Source organism: Ovis aries, chromosome 6 (assembly GCF_016772045.2).
Source record: "Ovis aries strain OAR_USU_Benz2616 breed Rambouillet chromosome 6, ARS-UI_Ramb_v3.0, whole genome shotgun sequence".
NCBI classification, from domain to species: domain Eukaryota; kingdom Metazoa; phylum Chordata; class Mammalia; order Artiodactyla; family Bovidae; genus Ovis; species Ovis aries.
This window is the reverse complement of record NC_056059.1, coordinates 62,006,196-62,030,547: the sequence shown is the minus strand read 5'-3', so window position 1 is coordinate 62,030,547 and position 24,352 is coordinate 62,006,196. Positions and strand designations below refer to the sequence as shown.

General features: G+C 40.0%; 1 protein-coding gene across 8 annotated transcripts in view; it reads left to right on the top strand.

Moving 5' to 3' along the window:
- The window catches only part of ATP8A1 (ATPase phospholipid transporting 8A1), a 232,344-nt gene that overhangs the window by 151,884 nt on the left and 56,108 nt on the right, over positions 1–24,352 (top strand). For all 8 annotated transcript variants that reach the window (XM_042251351.2, XM_042251349.2, XM_060417595.1 and 5 more), the window contains one exon: positions 4,064–4,236. In XM_042251351.2, the coding sequence (XP_042107285.1) occupies positions 4,064–4,236 (173 nt within the window). The remainder of the gene's footprint in view (positions 1–4,063; positions 4,237–24,352) is intronic.

Here is a 24,352-nt window from a genome sequence, read left to right as displayed (position 1 = left end):
TCAAATGCATGTCCACGTGGGATGCAGTCTGCAGGCCTTTGCAGGCAGATCTCACCTTCCCTGCAGCTCCCTCCCGTACTGGATCCCCATCTGGTGAGGCGCCTGGACCCCTGCCTGTCTCTCCAAACTGCCTGTGCTTCTGACTCTCCCTGATTATAGCAACAGATGCGCCTTTTCTTTCCACCCACAAATAAGACTTTGTAGCATAAGGGAGACAGAGCTCTTATTTTGTTGTACTCTGTGGTCTTTTATCCTTTTTCTGAGTTAGCTTTTCATTTATATATTTTCACTTTCACATGTCACTAAGTTTAAATGTTTAAACATTTCCCCCTTCAGTAGCCAAAAAGAAAACAAAGCAACAGCTAATGTAGTAATAAATTTATTTCTAGCTACAGGAGATAAGCTCCAATGCAATATGGCCATAAAGTATGGCTCCTAGGCTTAAGGGAGAAGCAATAAACTTTCATAAATAAAGGAATTTTAAAATACTCCTGGCAGTATAAATAAGGGTCAAATGCAACGTGTAACTGGCAGCACACAGCCGACGACAGATCTGCTTACAAAAGGAAACTGTAAACTAAAATAAGAAAATGTTTGCAGCTTTTCTGTGGTTGTTACCTTGCACCCGAGGTGGGCTGACTAAAGAATTCACTGTGCGAAGATGTTGACTCACCTTCTGAACTGTGACCTCTAGCACATCTCCTGACACCTTTCGGTTTTGCTGAAGATCTGTGATAATCACCCAGCAAACCCAGGGGTCCTGACGCCACAAATAAGTTCTCAACACATCTTATGGTGTTAGAGAACACCCTGGAAGGAGGGAAGGTTGGGCGCCCAGGACTGTGGCCCTCAGGCTGGTTCATGAGGGAGCTTGCGCAACTCAGGAGTTCACTTGCCTTGCAGTCTCACTTTGCAGCTGGTCTGTAAGGAAGTTGGAAGCCCTCCTTAGGTGCATCTCAGGTTTCATTTGTCTTTTCAGATCAAGAGGGACATGGGCAAAAGCTTAAAAAAACACACACAGAGTGGCAGATGGATGGATGGATAAGTCGGTAGATAGGCAGACAAATAGATTCACAAATACACACATCTGCATTTTAGTGGGCAGTGCCTTGGTTTGAAAGACAGTTGAAGTAATAGGGATTATTCTCTAGAAAAAAAGCATGAAAGAGAAGTCTGACCTGTCTCTCTGTCAGTCTCTCTCTCTTTCTCTCAAATCAGAAGTGATAATAGAGGGGAAATGGACTGCTGCGAGTAGGGTGAAATCAGAATTTATCAGTGCTCATTCCATAAACATGACTTTTCCTGAGCATCTGTAGTTGCGGGAGCTGTGTTTGTGTCTGGGAACGAGATTAGACATTGTCTGTTCGCTCAAGGATCTGAAGGTCTTGCATGGAGGGACTTATGCTTGGTAGCATGGAGTGTATCTGGGAGGGTTTGAGAAGGTAAGCTTGGTTTAAGAGAGAGTGGGATATCCTCAGGAGAAAAGAGCGGTCCAGAGAGGGGATAAAGGAGTCAAGGTTGTAAAGAGAAAAGCCAACGAAAGTTAGTTGGGCTTAGGTTTGGGACTTTATCATGTAAGTAGAAGCAAGCTATTGAAAAATTTGAGAGCAGAAAGAGGCATGATTCGTGTTTCAGGCTTGTTTTGTGGAGAGAAGTCGCTGTTGGCGGTAAAGGCAAGATGAGAGACAGATGATGAGGGCTCCGGGGAGACGACAGAGGGAATGGTCTGGGGATTCCATGTATAATTTGCTATGCCTGGTACTGTTGGTTTTGTTTTTGCTGGATAATGTAGAGAAAGACAAGCTAGCACAGAAATTTAACTCTCAGTTGGGTTTCACCATTTAGTAGCCATGTGTTTGGGGGCAAGGAACTTTCAAATCTCAGGCTTATCATCTGCAGAATGGGGCAATAGTTATACCTCCTGCATAGGTGTGTAATAAGTGTTAACTGAAGTGTTGTATCTATGTGCCTTGGAATCATGACTGGTGTGTGGTACATGCTAAATATTATTTTATTTTCATTTTTTATCAGTGCATTAATTTGCTTGGTTGTTCATTTCTATGGGAGTTTGCTTTTAAGACAATCCAGAGTAATCAACTATGGATAGTCATTGGTAAATTTTGCTTGCAAAATTTTACTGACTTTTTTTTTTTTTTTTTTTGGCCTCATTTTCTTAAATTCTCTTGGGCCAAAAATTTCCAGCAGGAAATAGGAGGGTGAGGTCTGTAAATTAAAACAGCTCTTTCACCTCTGATGTAAAGTGTGAACAGAGAATTTTGCAAAGAATGCTGCTATATGGTGGTCCTTCATGTCACTGTGTATAACAAGGAACAGGGGAAGTGTTAAACAAAGTCCCAGTGTTGGGAGGATTGGGCAGTCTTACTTTACAGTACAGCATAGTTCTATTATTTTGATAAACAGATTCTGAAATTCCAGAACAGAGTGTGAACCGCATTTGAAATACGAATGCAAAACCACCTTCAGAAATCCGCAATATAAAATTTTAATTACCTCTGCCTTTGCTTCCCTCTTTGTGAAGATAACTCAGATAACTGTACCACAGTCTTAAATTGGAACAATAATTATATCTCCCATGAGTATAACAAAAATTATTCTATAAGTATTGTTTTTACTATAGGTATATTTTATTCTATAAATATGGATTTGTTAAATTTGTTATATAAATAACTACAGACTCAGTTAGCAGTCAGAACAAAACTGTAGCAGTCAGAACAAAACTCTAATAGGAAGGCAATTGTTTCTTACACCTCCTTGTGCAGAGTGTGTGTCCTGTTTCTTTGTATTGTCAAGGCTTGAGACTTCCCTGGTGACCCAGTGGTTAAGACTCCACGCTTCCAATGCAGGGGACATGGGTTTGAAACCTAACCAGGGAATTAAGATCCACATACGACAGGGCAATAAACAAATAAATAATTTTTTTAAAATAATAATAATCATGTTTAGGGCTCTATTGAAATAAGCTGTCCCTATTAGATAATAGGAAGAGGACAGGATTTGGAAAGAAATACGAAGTATCTTAAAACTTTTTGCCTTTGAAGAGCTGGGAAAGCAGTAATTCTTAACAGAGGGAGAGAGATACAACCCCTCTGTACGGTTGAGGTAAACAAAGCCTTCCTTGACACTAAAGGTTTTTATTTTGCCTGAAAGTGAACTCTTCACTGATGGAATGGGTTCTTTTATTGGATCTGCCAAGACTACTAGGGCCACATGTCACCCTCCCCAACTGAAATACAGCATCATGAAATCATGACTGAAATTACAGATGCCAATTCATGAAGTGGCAAGAGATTATAGATACTGCCCTTCCTCTTCTGAGTTACTGGGAATTAATTTCAATCACATTGAATACTTATGAAAGAAAACCCATTAATTATTTAAATTATATTCTCCAACTTTTCCTCTTGATTCATTTATTGTTGTTCAGTTGCTCAGTCATGTCTGACTCTTTGCGACCCCATGGACTGCAGCACACCAAGCTTCCCTGTCCATCACCAGCTCCCGGAGCTTGCTCAAACTCATGTCCATTGAGTCGGTGATGCCATCTCATTTGCTGTCGTCCACTTCTCCTGCCTTCAATCTTTCCCAGCATCAGAGTCTTTTCTAATAAGTGGGCATCAGGTGGCCAAAGTATTGGCTCTTCAGCTACAGCATCAGTCCTTGATTCATAGCTAAGCACTTTTGACTAGTTCAGTGTTATTGTGCTTTAAGAAGATACTGTACTGAAAATATTTTCACAAGATTTTGATTATGTGGTTGGAATAATGAACAAAGATGGCAGGGGAATGGATGACGTGTAATCTGATCCCAACCCTGGGAGGAACAGGGTATGACTTTAAAGACGTCACTTACTTTTTCTGATAATGTTTGTCCAATATTCTCTGATGGGGCTTTTGTGAGAATCTAATGAATGGAGATATGTAAAAGCAATTTGAAACCTGAAAAGCACTAAAAATAACTAAGTGTAGTTGCCGAACAACCTTAAGACATCTTGAAAGAACAAATGGGAGTAAGTGTTGAGGGCGTTTCTTGTTTAATTTTACAGGGAACACGGGAAACTCTCAGTCGTCACTGCACTACCCTGGGTGATGCTCTTCGGAAGGAGAATGACTTTGCTCTTATAATTGATGGGAAAACCCTCAAATATGCCTTAACTTTTGGAGTAAGGCAGTATTTCCTGGACTTAGCTTTGTCGTGCAAAGCTGTTATTTGCTGCAGGTAAGTTCTCTGGGATTTGTCAGATTTCAGTAAAGAGCAACTAGATCCTGAGCTCTTGATTTTTAACATTCCTTGAAGTTATTTTATCTCGAACTTGTAAATGTCAGTTATTTGTTAATTCATTCATTCAGGACTCAGTGTTCACAAACTGGGATAGCTTTGAGAACATTGTGACCAAGCCATGGACAGGTCTATTCGCAGGATTGTCTGGCAGGAATCCCTCATTGAGCAGAAATGGTGAAGCTCATTCACTGACTTGGAGCTGTGAGAGAATGGATTTAGCTAAGGTGCTGTTTTGAAAGTGAGTCCTGATTGGAAGCCCGTCATTAATGATAATTGTTCACAATTTGAATCAGCAGGTTTCTTGCCATTCTGTGTTTAAGACTATCTGCATTTCTGTCTGGGGTTGTCTCTCTAAAGGTTCTATTTTCTACACTTATATCTTTGATTCTGTGAGTTGGACTTATTTGTGGGGAAATCATGGTGGGAGGCACTAACTGAGTCATTTTCCAAATAGCCAAGCATTTTTCTGAAGGCTATTTATTGACCGTACAATCTTCTGCCCTCTAATTTGTAATATTGCATATATCCTAAGTTAAAGTCTGTTTTGAGTTATCAAGGCCTACTCCATAGAATTGTGCTTCTGTGAACTGTTTAGCTCCAGTGCTTCCTGAGCTTTTGGCAAAGAACCTCTCATGTCTTCGTAAAATGTAAAGTAAATCTGTGTCCATGTGCCGTCTCTTCCTTTCTGGTTACCGTGAAATGCAAAGATTTTCCTCTTTGGGACCCACTTGCTGAGTCTAACCAGCTGGTCAGATTGGTCTGGGGTAGCAGTTTCTCAAGTTGCATTCTTTTAATGGAAGGGGAAATTCACAAGACTTCTAAAGAATTTCTCAGAATCTGTGCTCTTAACATTATCTTGAAAACTGTACTATTGGCCTTTATTTTTCTTTTAAAATATATTTATTAATAAAAGAGTCTTCTGCTTTGAAACTTTTCTTTTTGGTCCAGGCTTTACTTGTTTCTTTATTTAAATATCCTATATATGATATTGTCACCAAACTTACAAGCCATGCCTTATAGATATTTCCTAAATTTCAGTGGGGTTTTTTTGTGAAATATAGGTTAACTCATACTTAATAAGTTTCCCTGATAAGTATCATTTCAGCCTATAAAATTATACTCAGAGCATTAAGAGTTGTTTATTATCCCTGTTGTTGTGCTCAGTTGCTCAGTTCAGTTCAGTCGCTCAGTCGTGTCCGACTCTTTGTGACCCCATGAATCGCAGCATGCCAGGCCTCCCTGTCCATCACCAACTCCCAGAGTTCATGTCCATCAAGTCGGTGATGCCATCCAGCCATCTCATCTTCTGTCGTCCCCTTCTCCTCCTGCCCCCAATCCCTCCCAGCATCAGGGTCTTTTCCAATGAGTCAACTCTTCTCATGAGGTGGCCAAAGTATTGGAGTTTTGCTAAGTCATGTCCAACTCTGCGACCCCATGGCCTGCCAGGCTCCTCTGTCCATGGAACTTTCCAGGCAAGACTATTAGAGCAAGTTGCCATTTCCTCCTCCAGAGAGGATCTTCCCAGCCAAGGGGTCAAACCCAAGTCTCCCTAGTCTCCTGCATTAACAGGTGGATTCTTTACCATTTAGCCACCTGGGAAGCCTTTATCATTCCTAGAAATCTAATTATATCAGTCATTTAATTTTTACGTGTCTATGGCATGTATTAATAAATATTTATTACTCTAAAGCTTTAGGCAATATTGTATTAGGTATTTAATATTAATAATAATCAGATTCAGCTTAACCATGAAGAAAAAATATAGAAATTATTTTATCTTGCCTGTCTCATTTTAAAAGCATGAGGATACTCATGATTTCTTAAATCTGCTTTTCCAGTGACTTTTCTTGGTTCCTTGCCGATCTCTTGACCAAGTCTCAGTAATGTTCAACTCTGACACTCTCACATCAGGATAATTTTGTTCCAGACTTGGTTGTTTAATCACTTTCATTAATAGGATCACAAGGATCAACAAAAGATTGCTCAAAAACACATTAAGTGATGTGGCTGTTGGCTTCTGTTCAGAAACAGAACACAGAGCTGTTTAGATAAAAGGACCAGTTCCCTTGAGCCGGCATTCATTCTGTGCCTACTGTGTGCTGGGCGAGGATGCTACACATACAAGGATGCAAAAGACGTCCTGCCTGCTCTCCTTTGTATTTGTGTCTGCCTTTTGTTTTAAACAGACTCACAATCGGTTTGAAAGATGTGGGAGGCCAGTTTCATCGCAGCTGAGCCTCATTCCTAGAGTATTGCTTAACTCGGCACCTCCCACCATTCTTCAAAAAGTCGAACCACAAAATTAAACAATAGCAGAGGGAGAGAAAAACTAGAAAGCAGAATCAAGGGAGGAAAAAAAAATATGTTCTGTGCTTGTGAAATTCCCTCCTCAGATCCTTATTCTGAAAGCTCACAAGTCGCAGGGACCTCAGGGCTCCTCCAGGTCCCAGGCCCCCTGGGAGGGACTCGCACTCTGCACTGAACGTGCAGCTCAGCTCTGATACTGAACTTATAAAGATGTGTGTGACCCCTTCCTCTCTCCGTCCTGGTTTATGCATGCTGGAGGACTCTGAAGGTCCCTAGGCAGACACTAAGAGTTTTATGTAGAGTTTTAGGGGACTTTTTAAAAGTGAAATCGCTTTCCTCTGCTTTTTTCTTCTCATTACCACCATATTCTGTCTTTTCCCATAAGGACTGTGGTTCAGCTTCCCATCTGGCTTTGGGAACTCTTCTGAGCCCATAATTATCAATACATCAGTGCCACTGCCCGATCTATATTGGCGCACCTTCTTGGCCTGGTGCCTCTTGGCATTTAAACTATGGGTACAGACCATCTTGTTATTTCGCTTACTGACCTTGAAGCATCCTTTCCGTGATGATTCCTCACTGGGAGGAGTAGTAGGTGAGTGGTTCTATAGATCCTTCTTTGAAATTGAATGCATGCATTCTGGCTCCTGGTTTCTCAGATGATTGTAATCTCCTTGCCTCAGGAAATTCTCTATTTCACTCCATTATAAGAAACCCTCCACATAAATGCCGAATATTATTTCAAACTACAGTGGGCCACTGTTTCCCAAATTCGTTTACGTTCATGATGGCTTTCTGGGTTTTCCCCTTAAACTAGTTTATTTCTTGTCAGTCCACAGGTGAAGATAATTCAGAATCTGCTCTTCCTCTGCCATCTTCTCTTTACTAGAGTGAAATAAGGGAAAAGCCTCCCTTAATGGATAATGAGGCTCTGGCCATTAGTTCCATCTTCAGGATTGCATCAGCCACTTTCTTCCCTGACATTATCAGCATGAAGGGCAGGAGGCAGTTTTTAGTGTTTGCCTAATTGACGCAGTTATAAAGATGAGCATTTTCCCTGAAGAGTCTACAGCTGAATTGAAAGAAACAGTTGTTCTCTGTCAGCTGTCATTACATCTCTTACTCACCATCATTTTCTAAAGGGAATACTCAGAGACAGGAATAATCCCCTGGCCCCCAAATTATTCAGGGCTTTGGAGTCCTGGTTTTGGTTTACAGAATGAAGTTGCATGTTCTACATCAGATAATTTTTTCAATTATGGAAAACCCAAGAAGTACGATAAAATCTGTTTTTATCAGTCTACCAAGTACTGTATTTTCCTAGATGCCACATGCAGTTTTTGCTTTTACCTCTGTGCAAATTTACCCATATAACCTGAGTAGTTCAATAGGAAATGTGCATCTTATGCTAAGGTAAGTTTTCCTGGTTATAAACTACTCCTCTTGTGGTCCTTCCCTTCTGTTCCCTACATTGATTTTTTTTCCGTTCAGTGTGATCACAGATACTTTTGAAGAACAAATGAAAAGTCTGTACCAATTTTACACAAACACATAAAATTGAATTTGCCATGTTAGAGATTTCACAGGCTCCCTGGAACTCCTTGGATAGGTAGAGGGAAAAAGCCTGCTCCAAGACTCACGGAGATGTGTGTACACAGCTAAAAGCAAGAGGTATTCTGCAGACTAACTGTACCAGGTAATAATTTCTCGTCTCAGTGACCAATATTTTACACCCTAGGGTCTTACAGCTTGTATAGTTAGGGATTCATGAAATACTTATTCCAACTTTACCTCTCTGGCACTTTGGATACCTGATGGAACCTCTCTCTGGTTTTGTAACTTGTAAAATGGAGAGCTTGCCATATAGCAGTGAAGTCTTCCAGGGAGCCTAGATGTCTACAGCAGTTAAGATTGGAGCTTCTCTGGCATAGAAAGGTGTGAGGTCCCTGCACACATGCTCCCTTCCTGGATCAGCTCCTTCCAACATGAAAGCCACTGAGCCAGGCGACTTCTCGCCCTGTCAGACTTTGGATGAACCCTACCTCTGTTGGCCACTTCTATGCTAGGAAGAATCTGTCTCCTGCTTGGAACTGCTTAATTCAGGGAAGCATCTGGTCAACCTCTTTTAATATCCCCTCCAGAAGAGAGTGGGAACGTTGCAGTGGAGTTATTGCTGTGTGTTAAATGGCATGTGGTTTCTGAGATCCTCATCAGTTCACATAAGTCAGCCTTTCAAAGAATCTTACATTTTTTCTGTAGTTGTCAGTTTAGTTTAAACATATTTTGAAAGTTATGTTCTGTGACAGTTGGTTGAAAATTGGCCTAGAGCCTCCAAGCTTTTAGACTGTCTAGTAATCACCGTTCTCCTACATAATTTATGTACTCATGTCTTCTGAGAAGCAAAAGTTAAATTGAAGTAAGCATTTTTCCCTACTTGCAACATCTCTAATCAAAGTTTAACCCCCTTTTAGGCTATTTTCCCCATCATGCATAAAAAAACACTTGACTTCAGTGAGTGTCGTCACTCGGGAGTGGCATTCCAGGCAAAACCTTTCACCTTAGTCTGATCAAAGGGCCCTCCAAGAAGAGGTCTAAAGGGACACCTTGAATACTTTTTGTCATTGCTTGAGTATGTTAAGTAAAGGGTCAAGACAGATCTGCTTCTCGAATCTTTGGGGATTGTCTTAAACTTTAAGGATTTCTCTAAATAAATGCTCTACTTAAAGGGTAGCCATAAAGCACAAATGAAGCTACTAAATGCTCAACAGACATTCCTTTAAAGAAAGAAGTTTGTGAACACGTTGAATGCCAAGCAGATGTCTGGCTTTGAGAAGACTTACAAATTCTTAATGAATGTCAACCCTATATTTGCTTCCAAGGCAATATGAATAAATGTTGGAAATGTTGAGAGAAAATTTCTTTCATACATGGCTAAAAGAGGACACACTGAATAAATTTTATAACTTCATAACTGCATATATTTTGCTTTAATATCATAATATTATCATAATATTATCATCTCATTTGCTTTTCTACCTCTACTGAGTAATGTTAAAGGAACTACATGACCATATTACAACCTGGTAGCCAATTATAATGTACGTCATCAGAGAAGTCCATATGAGATGGTAAAATATCTAAAAATTTATGAGAAATCTAATGCTGTAGCATCCCACTGTAATACAGCATTTTATAGTTTTAGATGTGACTCAATTTACTCAAACCACCAATACCAATATACATACATAAACACACAGTAATTAGAACCACAGGTTGTATAATTCTGATAAAAGAGACTGTCCTGGAAGGTACATCAAGCATAAGTGTAAAGTTCAATGAATTTTTACAAAGTGGACAATGCTCCCATGTCAATAATGCAAACATAACCCATACCCCAGATGACCTTTCATGCTACCTTTATGTTATTAGCCTTCCAAGGATAACTGCTATCTTGATTTCTGTCACCATCCCTCATAAGTTATATCTTACTCATTTCAGTCTCTCTGTTTTGTATCTTGTTTACTTGGAATAAATGTATGTCTTCCATAACTATATTCAAATTCTTTTTTCTGTTGAGCAGTTTTAAATACAGAGCTCTGAGGCCTTCCACTAAAGGCCTCCCTAAAGCGTTGTATCAGTCAGTAAATCAATACTCCAACGTGTTCTTCAGTCAAATACAGATCCACCAAAGAGATGACTTGCAGTTCTCCTTCAGGTCTACCATGGGAGAATGAAAGGATTTCATTTTCCAGTTTATGAAGGACATGATATATGGAACCTACGGCATTTCTGTCAAACTAGTGATCGCACCATGTGGGGTAGAGTTAGTTTGATTTAACTGGTTCTCCTTGAACCTTTGATGGATTCTAGTGATTACCTTTTTGGTAATAAGTGAACTCCGAGGGTTGATGGTGGACAGGGAGGCCTGGCATGCTGCAATTCATGGGGTTGCAAAGAGTCGGACATGACTGAGTTACTGAACTGAACTGAATAAGCCTATGTGAGTGATCCCCACTTGGGGCAAGTTAAAGGTTTGGTGTTTCGAGCCAGACTAGGGTTCCAGGAGCCAAGATCAGGTAGAATAGTAAGTAGGTCGTGGCAGTCTAGAAGCTGTGGGGCATGGAGTGAAGGTAAAAGAGAAACAGCATCCTACTGGAAAACGAAAGGCATGGTGCCAAGCATTGAGCAATGAGAGAAGAAAGACGTGAACATACAACGGACTTTTTATTGAAGCATGAAAGATGAGATGGTTCCAGGTAGCATTTTCCAGAAGGCAATATTTTATGGAGCAAAAGTGGGCAAACTTTTTCTGTAAAGAGCCAGATAGTATCTTAGGCTTTGCTGGCCATGCAGTCTCTGTCACAACAACTTAACTCTGACGTTGTAGCTTGGGAGGAACTCTAAATAATATGTAAATGAATGGGTGTAACTATATTCTCTCAAGAATTTAAGCAAAAATAGGATGCTGCCTGGATTTGACCCTGGGACCATAGTCAGTCAGCTCTGTAGGGGGTATCTGTGGCTCATAAATGAACAGTAGAGGGAGTTGATTCTGACAGAAATTTTCCTGTAATTTTGATGGAATTCACCCCAGACTCCCTAGTCTGTAATTTATAGGCTCTTTCTTTTCTTGAAAGCTGAGACGTTGCCCATCTCTCCTCACCTGGCTTGTTTCCCTTCCTCCCTGATTCCTCAAAAATGACTAGTGTTCTTTCTGTGGTGACAGCTATACCACATTCTGTGGTGACCGTCTGGCATCTCCATTCAATCTTTCCATGTGTTTGGATTGAAGCAAACCCCTTAAAAACTGGTATGTCCTGACATCAGTCTGTTTCAAAATGAAGTGTGAATGACAAGAGATATATGAAGAACCCAGGACTGGGACTTCGCTGGTGGTGCATTGGTTAAGAATCTGCCTGCCAACGCACGGGACACAGGTTCAATCCCTGGCCTGGGAAGATTTCACACGCCACAGAGCAGCTAAGCTCATGCGTGGCGACTGCCGAAGACTGCGCGCCCTAGAGCGCGTGCTCTGCAACTGGAGAGCAGTCCATACTCCCTGCAACTAGAAAAGAGCCGCACGCTGCAACGAAGACACAGCACAGCTAAAAGCATGAGAAGGAAATGAAAGAACCCAGGACCACACGTGCATCCTGCTCTGTCACCTCAGGGCCCTCCCTCTGTTTTAAGGAAAACTGCCAGCAAGGTGCTGCGAGGAAAGAGCAACAAAGGAATCAGGCTGAATTCCTTCCCACCTTCTCCCTAAGCTGGAAGCATCATAGAGTCTTAAACTAAAGGAAGTTCTTCCTGGATCTTTATACATTGCTTTAGTGTTTGCCCGGCATTCCCAGTCACTTTTCACTCCTCTTTACACAAACATTCGCATTTAGTATGTTCCTATCTATCTGTGATACTTTATTTGTGTATCTGTGTAGCTATGAACGGAGAAGGCAATGGCACCTCACTGCAGTACTCTTGCCTGGAGAATCCCAGGGACGGGGGAGCCTGGTGGGCTGTCATCTATGGGGTCGCACCAAGTCAGACACGACTGAAGCAACTTAGCAGCAGCAGCAGCAGCAGTAGCTTTGAAAAATATATGATATTGTTATATGTGATTTTAATTGAAGAAGACACTTATTTATAATGACAACCCGCAAAATTTTTTACCTTTTCTATTTTTCTGTTTCCAAGACCTTTTCATTTACCATATGTTGAACAAGTTTATTTTTGTGCACCACTGCTAACTATTGCTCTAATGTATAAACACCATTTTATCTGTTCCCGTAGTGATCATGGGTTGCCCCAAAATCTTTGCTAACAAGGAAAGTGCTGAAATGAATACCCAATGTGTGAACCCACACAGTAGGATATAGCTTAATACCTTGCAATGGGAATGCTTGGCTGTGATATCAGTTCAGTCAGAATTGTCTCATTGCTCCAAAACAGCCGTACTAGTGTGTACGTCCATGTAGGAAGGCTGCTATTTCCCTACCTTAACACCAGCACTTGGCTTTCCTTATTTTATAACTTTGCCAATTTGATGTTTGAAAAGTAGCACTTTGTCTCAATTTTTGTTTCTGTGATTGCTAGGGAGATTGAGTAGCTCTTTATTTAACTATTTATCTCTCTGGATTTCTGCTTTTGAAGTGAATTCATTCTTTCTTTTTTTCTTTCATTCATTCAAGGGATGTTTTCAAAGAACCCATTATGTGCCAAACACCTTTATATGTGCTATAAACAGAGCAGTGAATGACAGAAGAAAAAAAAAATGCTCCCTGCCTTCACATTATAGTTGTTACTCAATAAAATAAATATACACATGCATATTCAAAAGGCAATAACTACTGTGTGTCTGTGAATGGTAATGATTTGTTATATATTAGACATAAAGTCAGTGATTCTACTTGCTGTGAAGAAAAGTAAGACATTGAAAAGGTTGTGTGTGTGTGTGTGTGTGTGTGTGTGTGTGTGTGTGTGTGTGTGTTAGTTGCTCAGTCATCTTCGGCTCTTTGAGACCCCATGGACTGTAGCCCACCAGGCTCCTCTGTCCATGGAAATCTCCAGGCAAGAATACTGGAGTGGGTTGCTATTTCCTTCTCTCGTTGAAGAAGGTTTTTTTTTATTGTTTCCTATGTTTCTTTCTGCTTTCATATAAGAATTCTTTGTGTGTTCTGGATATTGATTCTTTGTTGAGTCTAGATATGGCACATATCTTCTAATCTGGCTCCCTCTTACTTCCGTCTGTGGTTCTTCCTTGAGCATAAATAATTGACCCTGAGACAGTTAAATTCCATTAGCTTTTCCCTTTATGATTTGTGTTTTGAGATAATAAGAACTTCCCAATTAAAAAGATACTCTCCTATATTTCCTTCTGTTAACTTGACACATTTATGTTTTTTGGATAGGTCTTTAAGCTTATTTTTAATGTATATTTGTTGTGTGAAGGAGAAGGGATCCAATATTATTCATTTCTACATAGGAAGCAAATTCTCACAATACCCAATCCTGAACAGTCTTGGGTTCAGTCCCAATACCGAACAGTCCATCCTTTTCCTTCTATTTATCATGCCATATGATCTGGAACTCAAGCTCTGGAGCCAAACTTTCCAGGGTTCAAGTTCAGGCTCCACCTCTTATTAGCTAAATAACACACTGCTTCACTTCTCCGGTTCAGTTTTCTGTATCTTTGAAATAGAGATAAAGAGGGAGAGGATATATGGATACATATAGCTGATTCACTTTGTCACACAGCAGGAACTAACACAACATTGTAAACCAATCAAACTCCAATAAAATCAACAAGAGAAAACAAATAGAGATAAAATAATTGTTCTTATTGATAGATTTTTGAGGAATAAATGTTAATATATATATTCAGTGCATTGATATCTATTATTAAAATTGTTTCTCTTAGAAATCCTATCAAATTTACTTTTATATCATTTCTGATAAGAATATAAAGATTTTTCTCTGAGTAGTATGGACTCTTCTATACTATACTAAATTCTATACTAATACTAAAGTTGCTAACCTGGCCTTCTTTTGTTTCATATGGCCTTGTCTTATTTTCCCTCTAAATCCTCCATCTTTCTGTATAATGTAGTGGCTAAGGATGCTGTCCTGTCTGAATTTACACTGCTTACTGCTTAAAATTCTCCAAGCCAGGCTTCAGCAATACGTGAACCATGAACTTCCAGATGTTCAAGTTGGTTTTAGAAAAGGCAGAGGAACCAGAGATCAAATTGCCAACATCTGCTGGATCATCAAAAAAGCAAGAGAGTTCCAGAAAAACAGCTATTTCTGCTTTATTGACTATGCCAAAGCCTTTGACTGTGTGGATCACAATAAACTGTGGAAAATTCTGAAAGAGATGGGAATAACAGACCACCTGACCTGCCTCTTGAGAAACCTGTATGCAGGTCAGGAAGCAACAGTTAGAACTGGACATGGAATAACAGACTGGTTCCAAATAGGAAAAGGAGTACATTAAGATTTATTTAGCTTATATGCAGAGTACATCATGAGAAATGCTGGGCTGGAAGAAGCACAAGCTGGAATCAAGATTGCCGGGAGAAATATCAATAACCTCAGATATGGAGATGACACCACCCTTATGGCAGAAAGTGAAGAGGAACTAAAGAGCCTCTTGATGAAAGTGAAAGAGGAGAGTGAAAAAGTTGGCTTAAAGCTCAACATTCAGAAAACGAAGATCATGGCATCCGGTCCCATTACTTCATGGGAAATATATGGGAAACAGTGGAAACAGTGGCTAACTTTATTTTTCTGGGCTCCAAAATCACTGCAGATGGTGACTGCAGCCGTGAAATTAAAAGACGCTTACTCCTTAGAAGGAAAGTTATGACCAGCCTAGACAGCATATTAAAAAGCAGAGACATTACTTTGTCAACAAAGGTCTGTCTAGTTAAGGCTATGGTTTTTCCAGTGGTCATGTGTGGATGTGAGAGTTGAACTATAAAGAAGGCAGGGTGCCAAAGAATTGATGCCTTTGAACTGTGGTGCTGGAGAAGACTCCTGAGAGTCCCTTGGACTGCAAGGAGATCCAACCAGTCAAGCTTAAAGGAAATCATCCTTGAATCTTAAAAGAATCAACAACAACAAAATAAGATATATTGATACATCTCTGGTCAATAAGTTGTCGATCAGTGAATTTAACCCATTTATATATATATTATATTTATTGCCATATTCAGCCTTATTTCTTTAGTCTTATTTTGTGTTTTCCATTTATTGTGCTTTTTATTTCTTTATTCTCCCCATAACTTCCACTGTGTGAAACAGATTTTCATTGTTGTTGTTCAGTCACTAAATTGTTTCTGACTCTGTGAGCCTGTGGACTGCAGCACGCCAGGCTTCCCTGTCCTAACTATCTCCCAGAATTTGTTGAAATTCATGTCCATTGAGTCAGTGATGCAGTCCAACCATTTCATGCTCTGTTGTCTTCATTTCCTTCTGCCTTCAGTCTTTCCCAGTGGCAACATCTTTTCCAGTGAGTTGGCTCTTTACATCAGGTAGCCAACGTATTGGAGCTTCAGTTTCAGCATCAGTCCTTCCAGTGAATATTCAGAGCTGATTTCCTTTAGGATTGACTGGTTTGATCTCCTTGCTGTCCAAGGGACTCTCAAGAGTCTTCTCCAGCACCACAGTTTGAAATCATCAATTCTTTGGCACTCAGCCTTCATTATGGTCCAGTTCTCACATCTGTACATGACTACTGGCAAAACCATAGCTTTGACTATATGGACCTTTATCAGCAAAGTGATGTCTCTGCTTTTTAATACTCTGTCTAGGTTTATCATAGGTTTTCTTTCAAGGAACAAGTTTCTTTTAATTTCATGGCTGCAGTCACTGTCTGCAGTGATTTTGGAGCCCAAGAAAATAAAATGTGTCACTGTTTTCACTTTTTCCCCATCTATGTGCCATGAAGTGATGCAACCAGATGCCATTATGTCAGTTTTTTAAATGTTCAGTTTAAGCCAGCTTTTTCGCTCTCCTCTTTCACTCTCATCAAGAGGCTCTTAATTTCCCCTTTGCTTTCTGCCATGGAGTGATATCTGCATATCTGAGATTATTTTGATTCCAGCTTCTGAATCTTCCAGCCTGGCATTTCACATGATGTACTCTGCATACAAGTTAAATAAAAATTTTTTTAGCTGGTTTGTAAGCTTTACAATCTATATTGATACTGTGCTGATTATCTCTAATGTTCTGATAGCCATACTTGGCTTATAGTCTGTATGTATTAAAATGTCTTTCCTTCCCCTCCCTCAGAGAGACAAAACTGAAGATATTAAAGTAATTTTGTGCATACATCTGGGATTAGTCAGGTTACTTATTTTGTAAGTGATCTACTTTTTCTCTCTAGAGGCTATAGAAATATTTCTTAATCTTAGTTTAACCATAATATGTCTGGTGATAGGAAACTTTTTCTTACATTTTGGTGCTATATTAATATAGTCATTTCAGTCTAAGGAGATATAGATCTTTCTTTAATTCTTTGAAGTTACTCATCATTCTTTTCATTCATCCTTTTTTGTTCTCTTCTTGGATTCCCATTATATATGTGTAGTCACCTTTTTTCCTTCATTTAAATTTTCTCACAATCTGTCCTTTAATTTCCTGGTATCTTTTGGGAAAATTTTTAATTTACACTTTCAGGTTATATCACTTTCCTATTGGTTTCTTTATTTTAGCAGTTACATTTTTATGTAACATATTTTTAATTAGTTCCTCTTTATAACTGCTTATTTTAGTCTCACATGTCCAGTATCTTCCCATATCTTTCCAGGGTTTTTTTTCCCCTCATACTTCTTTTAAATTCTTGTTAAGTTTGTTTTTACAAGTTCTGTTCTCTTATAAGTTACTGTATGTCTTTGTGTTCATGAGCTTCTCCTGTCTTATAAATATCCCTGTGAGACTATTTTTCCCCGTTTGCCCTATGGAGCAGTAATATTCCTTTTGGAGGAAAGATGAAAGCTGGGTCCTAAGTTGAGGCAAATTTGGAAGGGTTCAAATAGGGTTCAGTCTGAGCTTCAGTTCAGTTCATTTCAGTCACTCAGTCATGTCCAACTCTTTGCGACCCCATGAATTGCAGCACGCCAGGCCTCCCTGTCCATCACCAACTCCCAGAGTTCCCTCAGACTCACATCCATCGAGTCAGTGATGCCATCCAGCCATCTCATCCTCTGTCATCCCCTTCTCCTCCAGCCCCCAATCCCTCCCAGCATCAGAGTCTTTTCCAATGAGTCAACTCTTCGCATGAGGTGGCCAAAGCTTCAGTTCAGTTCAGTCGCTCAGTCATGTCCAACTCTTTGCAACCCCATGAATCGCAGCACGCCAGGCCTCCCTGTCCATCACCATCTCCTGGAGTTCACTCAGACTCAGGTCCATTGAGTCCGTGATGCCATCCAGCCATCTCATCCTGGGTCGTCCCCTTCTCCTCCTGCCCCCAATCTTTCCCAGCATCAGAGTCTTTTCCAATGAGTCAGTTCTTTGCATGAGGTGTCCAAAGTACTGGAGCTTCAGCTTTAGCATCATTCCTTCCAAAGAAATCCCAGGGTTGATCTCCTTCAGAATGGACTGGTTTGATCTCCTTGCAGTCCAAGGGACTCTCAAGAGTCTTCTCCAACACCACAGTTCAGACGCATCAATTCTTCGGCACTCAGCCTTCTTCACAGTCCAACTCTCACATCCATACATGACCACAGGAAAAACCATAGCCTTCACTAGACGGACCTTAGTCGGTAAAGTAATGTCTCTGCTTTTGAATATACTATCTAGGTTGGTCATAACTTTTCTTCCAAGAAGTAAGCATCTTTTAATTTCATGGCTGCAGTGACCATCTGCAGTGATTTTGGAGCCCAAAACAATAAAGTCTGACACTGTTTCTACTGTTTCCCCATCTATTTCCCATGAAGTGATGGGACCAGATGCCATGATCTTCGTTTTCTGAATGTTGAGCTTTAAGCCAACTTTTTCACTCTCCTCTTTCACTTTCATCAAGAGGCTTTTTAGTTCCTCTTCACTTTCTGCCATAACGGTGGTGTCATCTGCATATCTGAGGTTATTGATATTTCTCCCGGCAGTCTTGATTCCAGCTTGTGTTTCTTCCAGTCCAGCGTTTCTCATGATGTACTCTGCATAGAAGTTAAATAAGCAGGGTGACAATATACAGCCTTGACATACTCCTTTTCCTATTTGGAACCAGTCTGTTGTTCCATGTCCAGTTCTAACTGTTGTTTCCTGACCTACATACAGATTCCTCAAGAGGCAGGTCAGGTGGTCTGGTATTCCCATCTCTTTCAGAATTTTCCACAGTTTATTGTGATCCCCACAGTCAAAGGCTTTGGCTTAGGGAATCCCTATTTTACCCCAGTGTCTTTACCCAAGCACTGCTCTTGTTAGAGGCAGCCACATTCTGATGGAATTACCCTAATGAGGTAAGATTCAAGGGTTCTCAGCACATCCATAATATTGGCACCTGTCCCTGCCTGGCTTCACGCCCTGAGGTTGACCAGAAAGGTCTGACTTTCTTCTTCCTAGGCAAGAGTTTAGTATTGTCCTGAGGTTTTAGCTTTAGAACCTTGGAGACAATCCTGAAATTGGCATGTTTTGTTTTTCACATTATTTTGTGGACTTTGAGTTTCCAGAGATTCTAAGCCTAAGCCAGAGTTCACAGTTGCAAAGAGAGAGGAACCGCTTAGCTCTATCCAGCCCAGTCTCAGCCCCGTCACACTGGTTACCCCAGGCTTGCACAGGGCACCATAGAGAGGGTGGAGAGCTTTCCCCACCTGATTGTTCCTCTATGTTCTCTGGCACACCACTCTTTCTCTCCATGCCATTTATCTTCTGATAGTCATCCAACATTTCCTGTTTCCCCAAAGGACTCTCAGGTTTTGTGTTGACAGGTAATTGTGACTCTGAAATCTAGTGAATTCCTTCTTTAATTCATGGCATCTTCAGGATTTTATTTCAGTGTCTGTCAGTAGTGTCTGCTACCACGTGTTCCATCTTCCACTAGGTCTTTCTGAGAGAAGGTTCCTTGGAGAAACCCATCTACATAGGAGAAAATGCAAAAACAAGGGAGTGGGGAGGTGGAGGAAGGAAAGAAAGATGGGCAAGCTGGTTTTATTTAAGTTTAAAAAAGCTCTAGCTTCCCAGGTGGCTCAGTGGTAAAGAATCTGCCTGCAACATAGGAGACGCAGGTTCAGTCTCTGGGTCAGGGAGATTCCCCTGGAGAAGGAAACAGCAACCCACTCCAGTATTCTTGCCTGGAGAATCCCATGGACAGAGGAGCCTGGTGGCCTACACTCCATGGGGTCACAAGAGTTGGACATGACTTAGTGACTAAACAACAACTAAGACACTTCAGCTTTTCCTTACCTGCCCAGAGTCATGGGAAAAGGGAAGAGAATCAGTGCCCACGTGTTCTCCAAACAGATCCAGTGAATGGGAGGTGGGGCCATTGGTCTTACCACTCTTGAGAGCAAGGTCACCATCGAGCAGAGCATGAAGGGGAAGGGCACTCATCCTTCTTGAGTAGATGTGCTCCCCAGTTGAAAGCCCACCCATGGTATCACGTGAGGCTCCTACACAGAGGTGGCTGCGCCCATCCCTTGTTGGAGAAACTTCTTTCTCCTTGTAGCAAGAGTCCATAGAGAAACCACTGTCTATAGGCTCTTAACATTTAACTCCTGGGTCAGTAACTCAGTAAAAGTCCTTAAGTTAATATCTCTTAGGGGCAGAAGGAGGGTTCTGAGGTCTGCTCTCTTTTCTTCTCCTTATATTCTTCCATAGAAATTTTACCATGTAGTAAAGGAACTGAGTAAATGGACATTTTTCCAAAAAAGAGAAAATAATCTCATCCATGATGCTAAGATTACGACTCTTCTTCATATTTGACAGTTCACAGTTAGGAGGCAGCCTGTTGTATATTTAGAGTATAGAGGAACTAGTAAAGAATCCTGGATTCTTCATGCTTTCTCAAATTGAAGGTTTGTAACAACCCTGTGTTGTCCAATAATGGTTACCATTTTTTAGCAAGAAAAGTATTTTTAATTAAGGCATGTATATATGTGTATATCTTTTGAGTGATCCAAATTAATATTTTAAGGCACTACTACTGTATTATTTTTTGATTCCTGTTGCTTACAGCAGTCTGCTATATGCTAAGTACAATGTTAGGTCCCAGATATCTGGATAGATGGATGGATGGATGGATGGATGGATGGATTTCTCTCTTTTTTTTTTAATGAGCAGTACCACTGTGGACAAACTGTTCTATGGTGTGAATACTATAATAAATATTTCTACTAGGAAGTATCTTCTTCTTAGTGCCTTCTATAAGGTATATTTGCGAGTCAGTAGTTCAGTGTGCCTATACACACATACATACATGCATATGCAAACATATATTACTGTCAATATGATCTGTCTGTATTTTGTTTCTGTAGACTGAATCCTTGAATTACAAGTTGCCCTCGATGGCTCTGACTTCGCAGTGTATCAGCAAATGTTGCTTTTGGAGACTAGGAAAGCACTCACTCATCAGTCATTTGAATAACACAACTTTCTTACCTAGTAATGGGTGAATGTTTCATTATGTACCCTATGCTAAGAATCGTCTTTAGGATTTGCTATATAAATGGCTGTTTTCATTCCAGTAATAAATTGATGGTGAGTTTCTGGAAGCACTGTAATGGTTATATAATTTTAGTATGTGTAGCCCAAATTATTTTTGCCATGTTTTAACTCCTCCTCAATTCAAAACTTTATAAATGAGCCTACAAATTTTAGTTCGAAGAAGAGTTCAGTTCAGTCTCATAAGTTTTTCTCTTAGGTATTTCTCCTTTTGTAATTTCTTTATTAGTCAGCAGAATATGACTCAATGGGGAATAGACTGATATTTGCAAAGAGAAAACTTAGGAAGTTTGTTGCAAAGGAAAGTACAGCGTATTCCCCACTAATGATCCTGACCTCTAAATAGTCACCAGGAGCAGCTCTCTAGCTTCCTAAATGCAAAGGCTCCACAAATACAAGGTCATTATACAAAACGCTTCAGGATAATGAAGAAATACTGTATTCCTCCATGTTCTCAATGTGTTTTCTAAATTTACTTTCTGAAAGCAACTTTATAGTAATTTTTAAGTTTATAGTATGAGTTTTTAAGTTAATGTATTATTGGCCTAATTTTTAGTGTATATATGAGATTTTTCTAGGTTATTAACCTAAATATACAATACAGTAAGATAAATTATTATACTTTTAGCTACCTATAAAAAGTCCTTTAAATATTCTTTAATACGTGACTGTGTATATATGCATGCACATATAATCCTTATCCATATTGCATTTGAAAAGGTGATTCATTTAGCTAATCCCGTTAAAAGGGTGCAAAATGAGGCTCATGTAAGGGCCACCGTATATATGTTCTAGCTTAAATGGTAAAAATTTCCAGTACTCCAAACTAATGTTCACAGGGCAGGGAGAGTTACTACATAGCAAGTAAGAAAAATAATGAATAACACATGCAGAAACTGCAGCCAAGATAATATCTGAAAAGCAGTCTGCACTCGGTGTACTGCTAGGTTGTATCGCAAAGGACCACCCTCTGTTTGTGGAGCCACAGGAAAGAAAACTGGACTTTACAGCACATGCTTGATGTGCAGTCCTTTCCCGCAGAGGCTCTGACTTCTTCCAAAGAGGAAAGAGCAACAGTGGAAGAGAAGAGAACCATGGATAATTTAAGCACTGATGCAGACCCTTGGGTGGTAAAAATACATCTAGGGTAGAAAACAGAGCACTTTTATGAGGTCTATGAGTTATGTCTTGGATCACTATTGCTATTTATAAAATTTAGGTTTCATATATTCTCAGCCATGAATTCGTGGTTTCTGATAGATATTGGGAAGATTAACTTGTGTGGTAAGGTTGTTCCAGACTGTTCAGAAAATTGTACACACATAGAAGCAAGTATATAAAAGTTAAGAAGGTAAACTAATGAGTGAAGGAGAGGACTTCTTATATGGTGGAAACACACAGTGGAAAGGAATGTATTCTGGAGAACTTTTAACGTGAAATTTAATGTATGCTATTTCTTTTACCTGACATGAACTCTCCTCTCCTTGTCAAATTCTGACTCATCAAGGGAGGCTCTTGCAACCCATGCTAACTTCTACATCCTCGGAAATTATTAAGTACTGACAAGTATATCAAAAAGCTTTCTGCAACACTTGTTTTTAATGTCTTCTAATTTGGTTTTGCTATCATGTAAAGGCAGGAGGAGAAGGGGACAACAGAGGATAAGATGGCTGGATGGCATCACTGACATGATAGACATGAGTTTGAGTAGGCTTCAGGAGTTGGTGATGGACAGGGAAGCCTGGCGTGCTGCAGTCCATGGGACCGCAAAGAATTGGACATGACTGAGCAACTGATCTGACTGAATACCTTTTGTAGCAAGAAATAATTTTTTAAATGAGTGCTGTACAAATAGTAGAAGATTGTTTAACTGATCTCAGCTTGACTAACCTGGGTCCCGTTAAACCACATTCCCTCCCTAAGACATGCTGAAGGATGCCCACAGCACAGCATACCCAGGGCTGGAAGGACAATCTTTAGTACATGCCTATAGTTTTGTGTCCATGCGTTGACTTGGTGCTTACTAGGAATCCATGGGTGTTCTTTCTTTAATCTATTTATTCTTATCGTACTTCTCAAAGTAATCATCACTTAGATGTTTCATAAGCCACCAAAAGATAGTCTAGCCAAAATTGTTGGTAGGAAAACCAAATATAGCATTCTAGAAAGACTTTTTGAGTTGCCCAGAAAACATTGCTGGGGACAAGATAACAATAAACTGGGGTGGATGGCATCATGACATTATAGTTTCCACTTAATGAAACAAGACATGGATTGTGCCTCAAAGTGAGGTTTCTGTAAGAAAAATATGCAGAATTTCAAACACAACCTCCTTTGCAGAGTATGGTTCTTTGCCTTACATCACAAGCGTATACATTTATATTCTGAGTTAAATTTTATAAGGTATGTATATTTTGTTTTATGAACTCTACTTAAACCTGATATCTTTCTTTAGCAACCAACTACTATTTCAAACCCATCAGATACCAGAGCTTCTGCTGTTTGTTGTTTCCAAGGATTGTCCTTCCAGTTGTCCTCTTTTATCTTGATAATGGAAGCAGATATCCTTACTTGTGCTACTTGCAGTGTAATTTGGGTTGTCTCTTATTGCATCGTTGCCTTTTCTTAAAGAAAAACAGATATTGTTCTTGCCTAGGGAATTCATACTCTGATTTAAGACCTGAGTTAGTCATATCCATGATTGGTTTTTTGTTTGTTCAGTCTCTAAGTCATGTCCGACTCTTTGCAGTCCCATGGACTGCAGCACACCAGGCTTACCTGTCCTTCACTATATCCCAGATTTTGCTTCGACTCATGTCCGTTAAGTCATTGATGCTATCCAAGCACCTCATCCTTTATCACCCCCTTCTCTCCCCATCAGTCTTTCCCAGCATCAGGGTCTTTTCCAATGAGTCAGCTCTTCACATCAGATGGCCAAAGTATTGGCGCTTTGGCATCAGTCCTTCCGATGAATATTCAGGATTGACTTCCTTTTGGATTCACTAGTTTGATCTCCTTGCTGTTCAAGGGACTCTCAAGAGTCTTCTCCAACACCAAAACTTGAAAGTATCAATTTTTTGACACTCAGCCTTCTTAATGGTCTAACTCTCACATCCATATATAACTGCTGGAAAAACCAATACAGACCTTTGTCAGCAAAGTGATGTCTGTACTTTTTAATATGCTGTCCAGGTTTGTCATAACTTTCCTTCCATGAAGTAAGCGTCTTTTAATTTCATGGCTGCAGTCACCATCTGCAGTGATTTTGGAGCCCAAAAAAATAAAGTCTGACACTGTTTCCATTTTTCCCCATCTATTTGCCATGAAGTGATGGGACCAGATGTCGTGATCTTAGTTTTTAGGAAATTGAGTTTTAAGCCAGCTTTTTCACTCTCTTTCACCCTCATCAAAAGGCTCTTTAGGTCCTCTTCACTTTCTGCCATTAGAGTGGTATCACCTGCATGTCTGAGTTTGTTGATATTTCTCCCAGCAATCTTGATTCCAGCTTGTGCCAATATTTCCCTTGATGTACTCTGCATAGAAGTTAAATAAGCACGTTAACAATATACAGCCTTAATATACTCCTTTC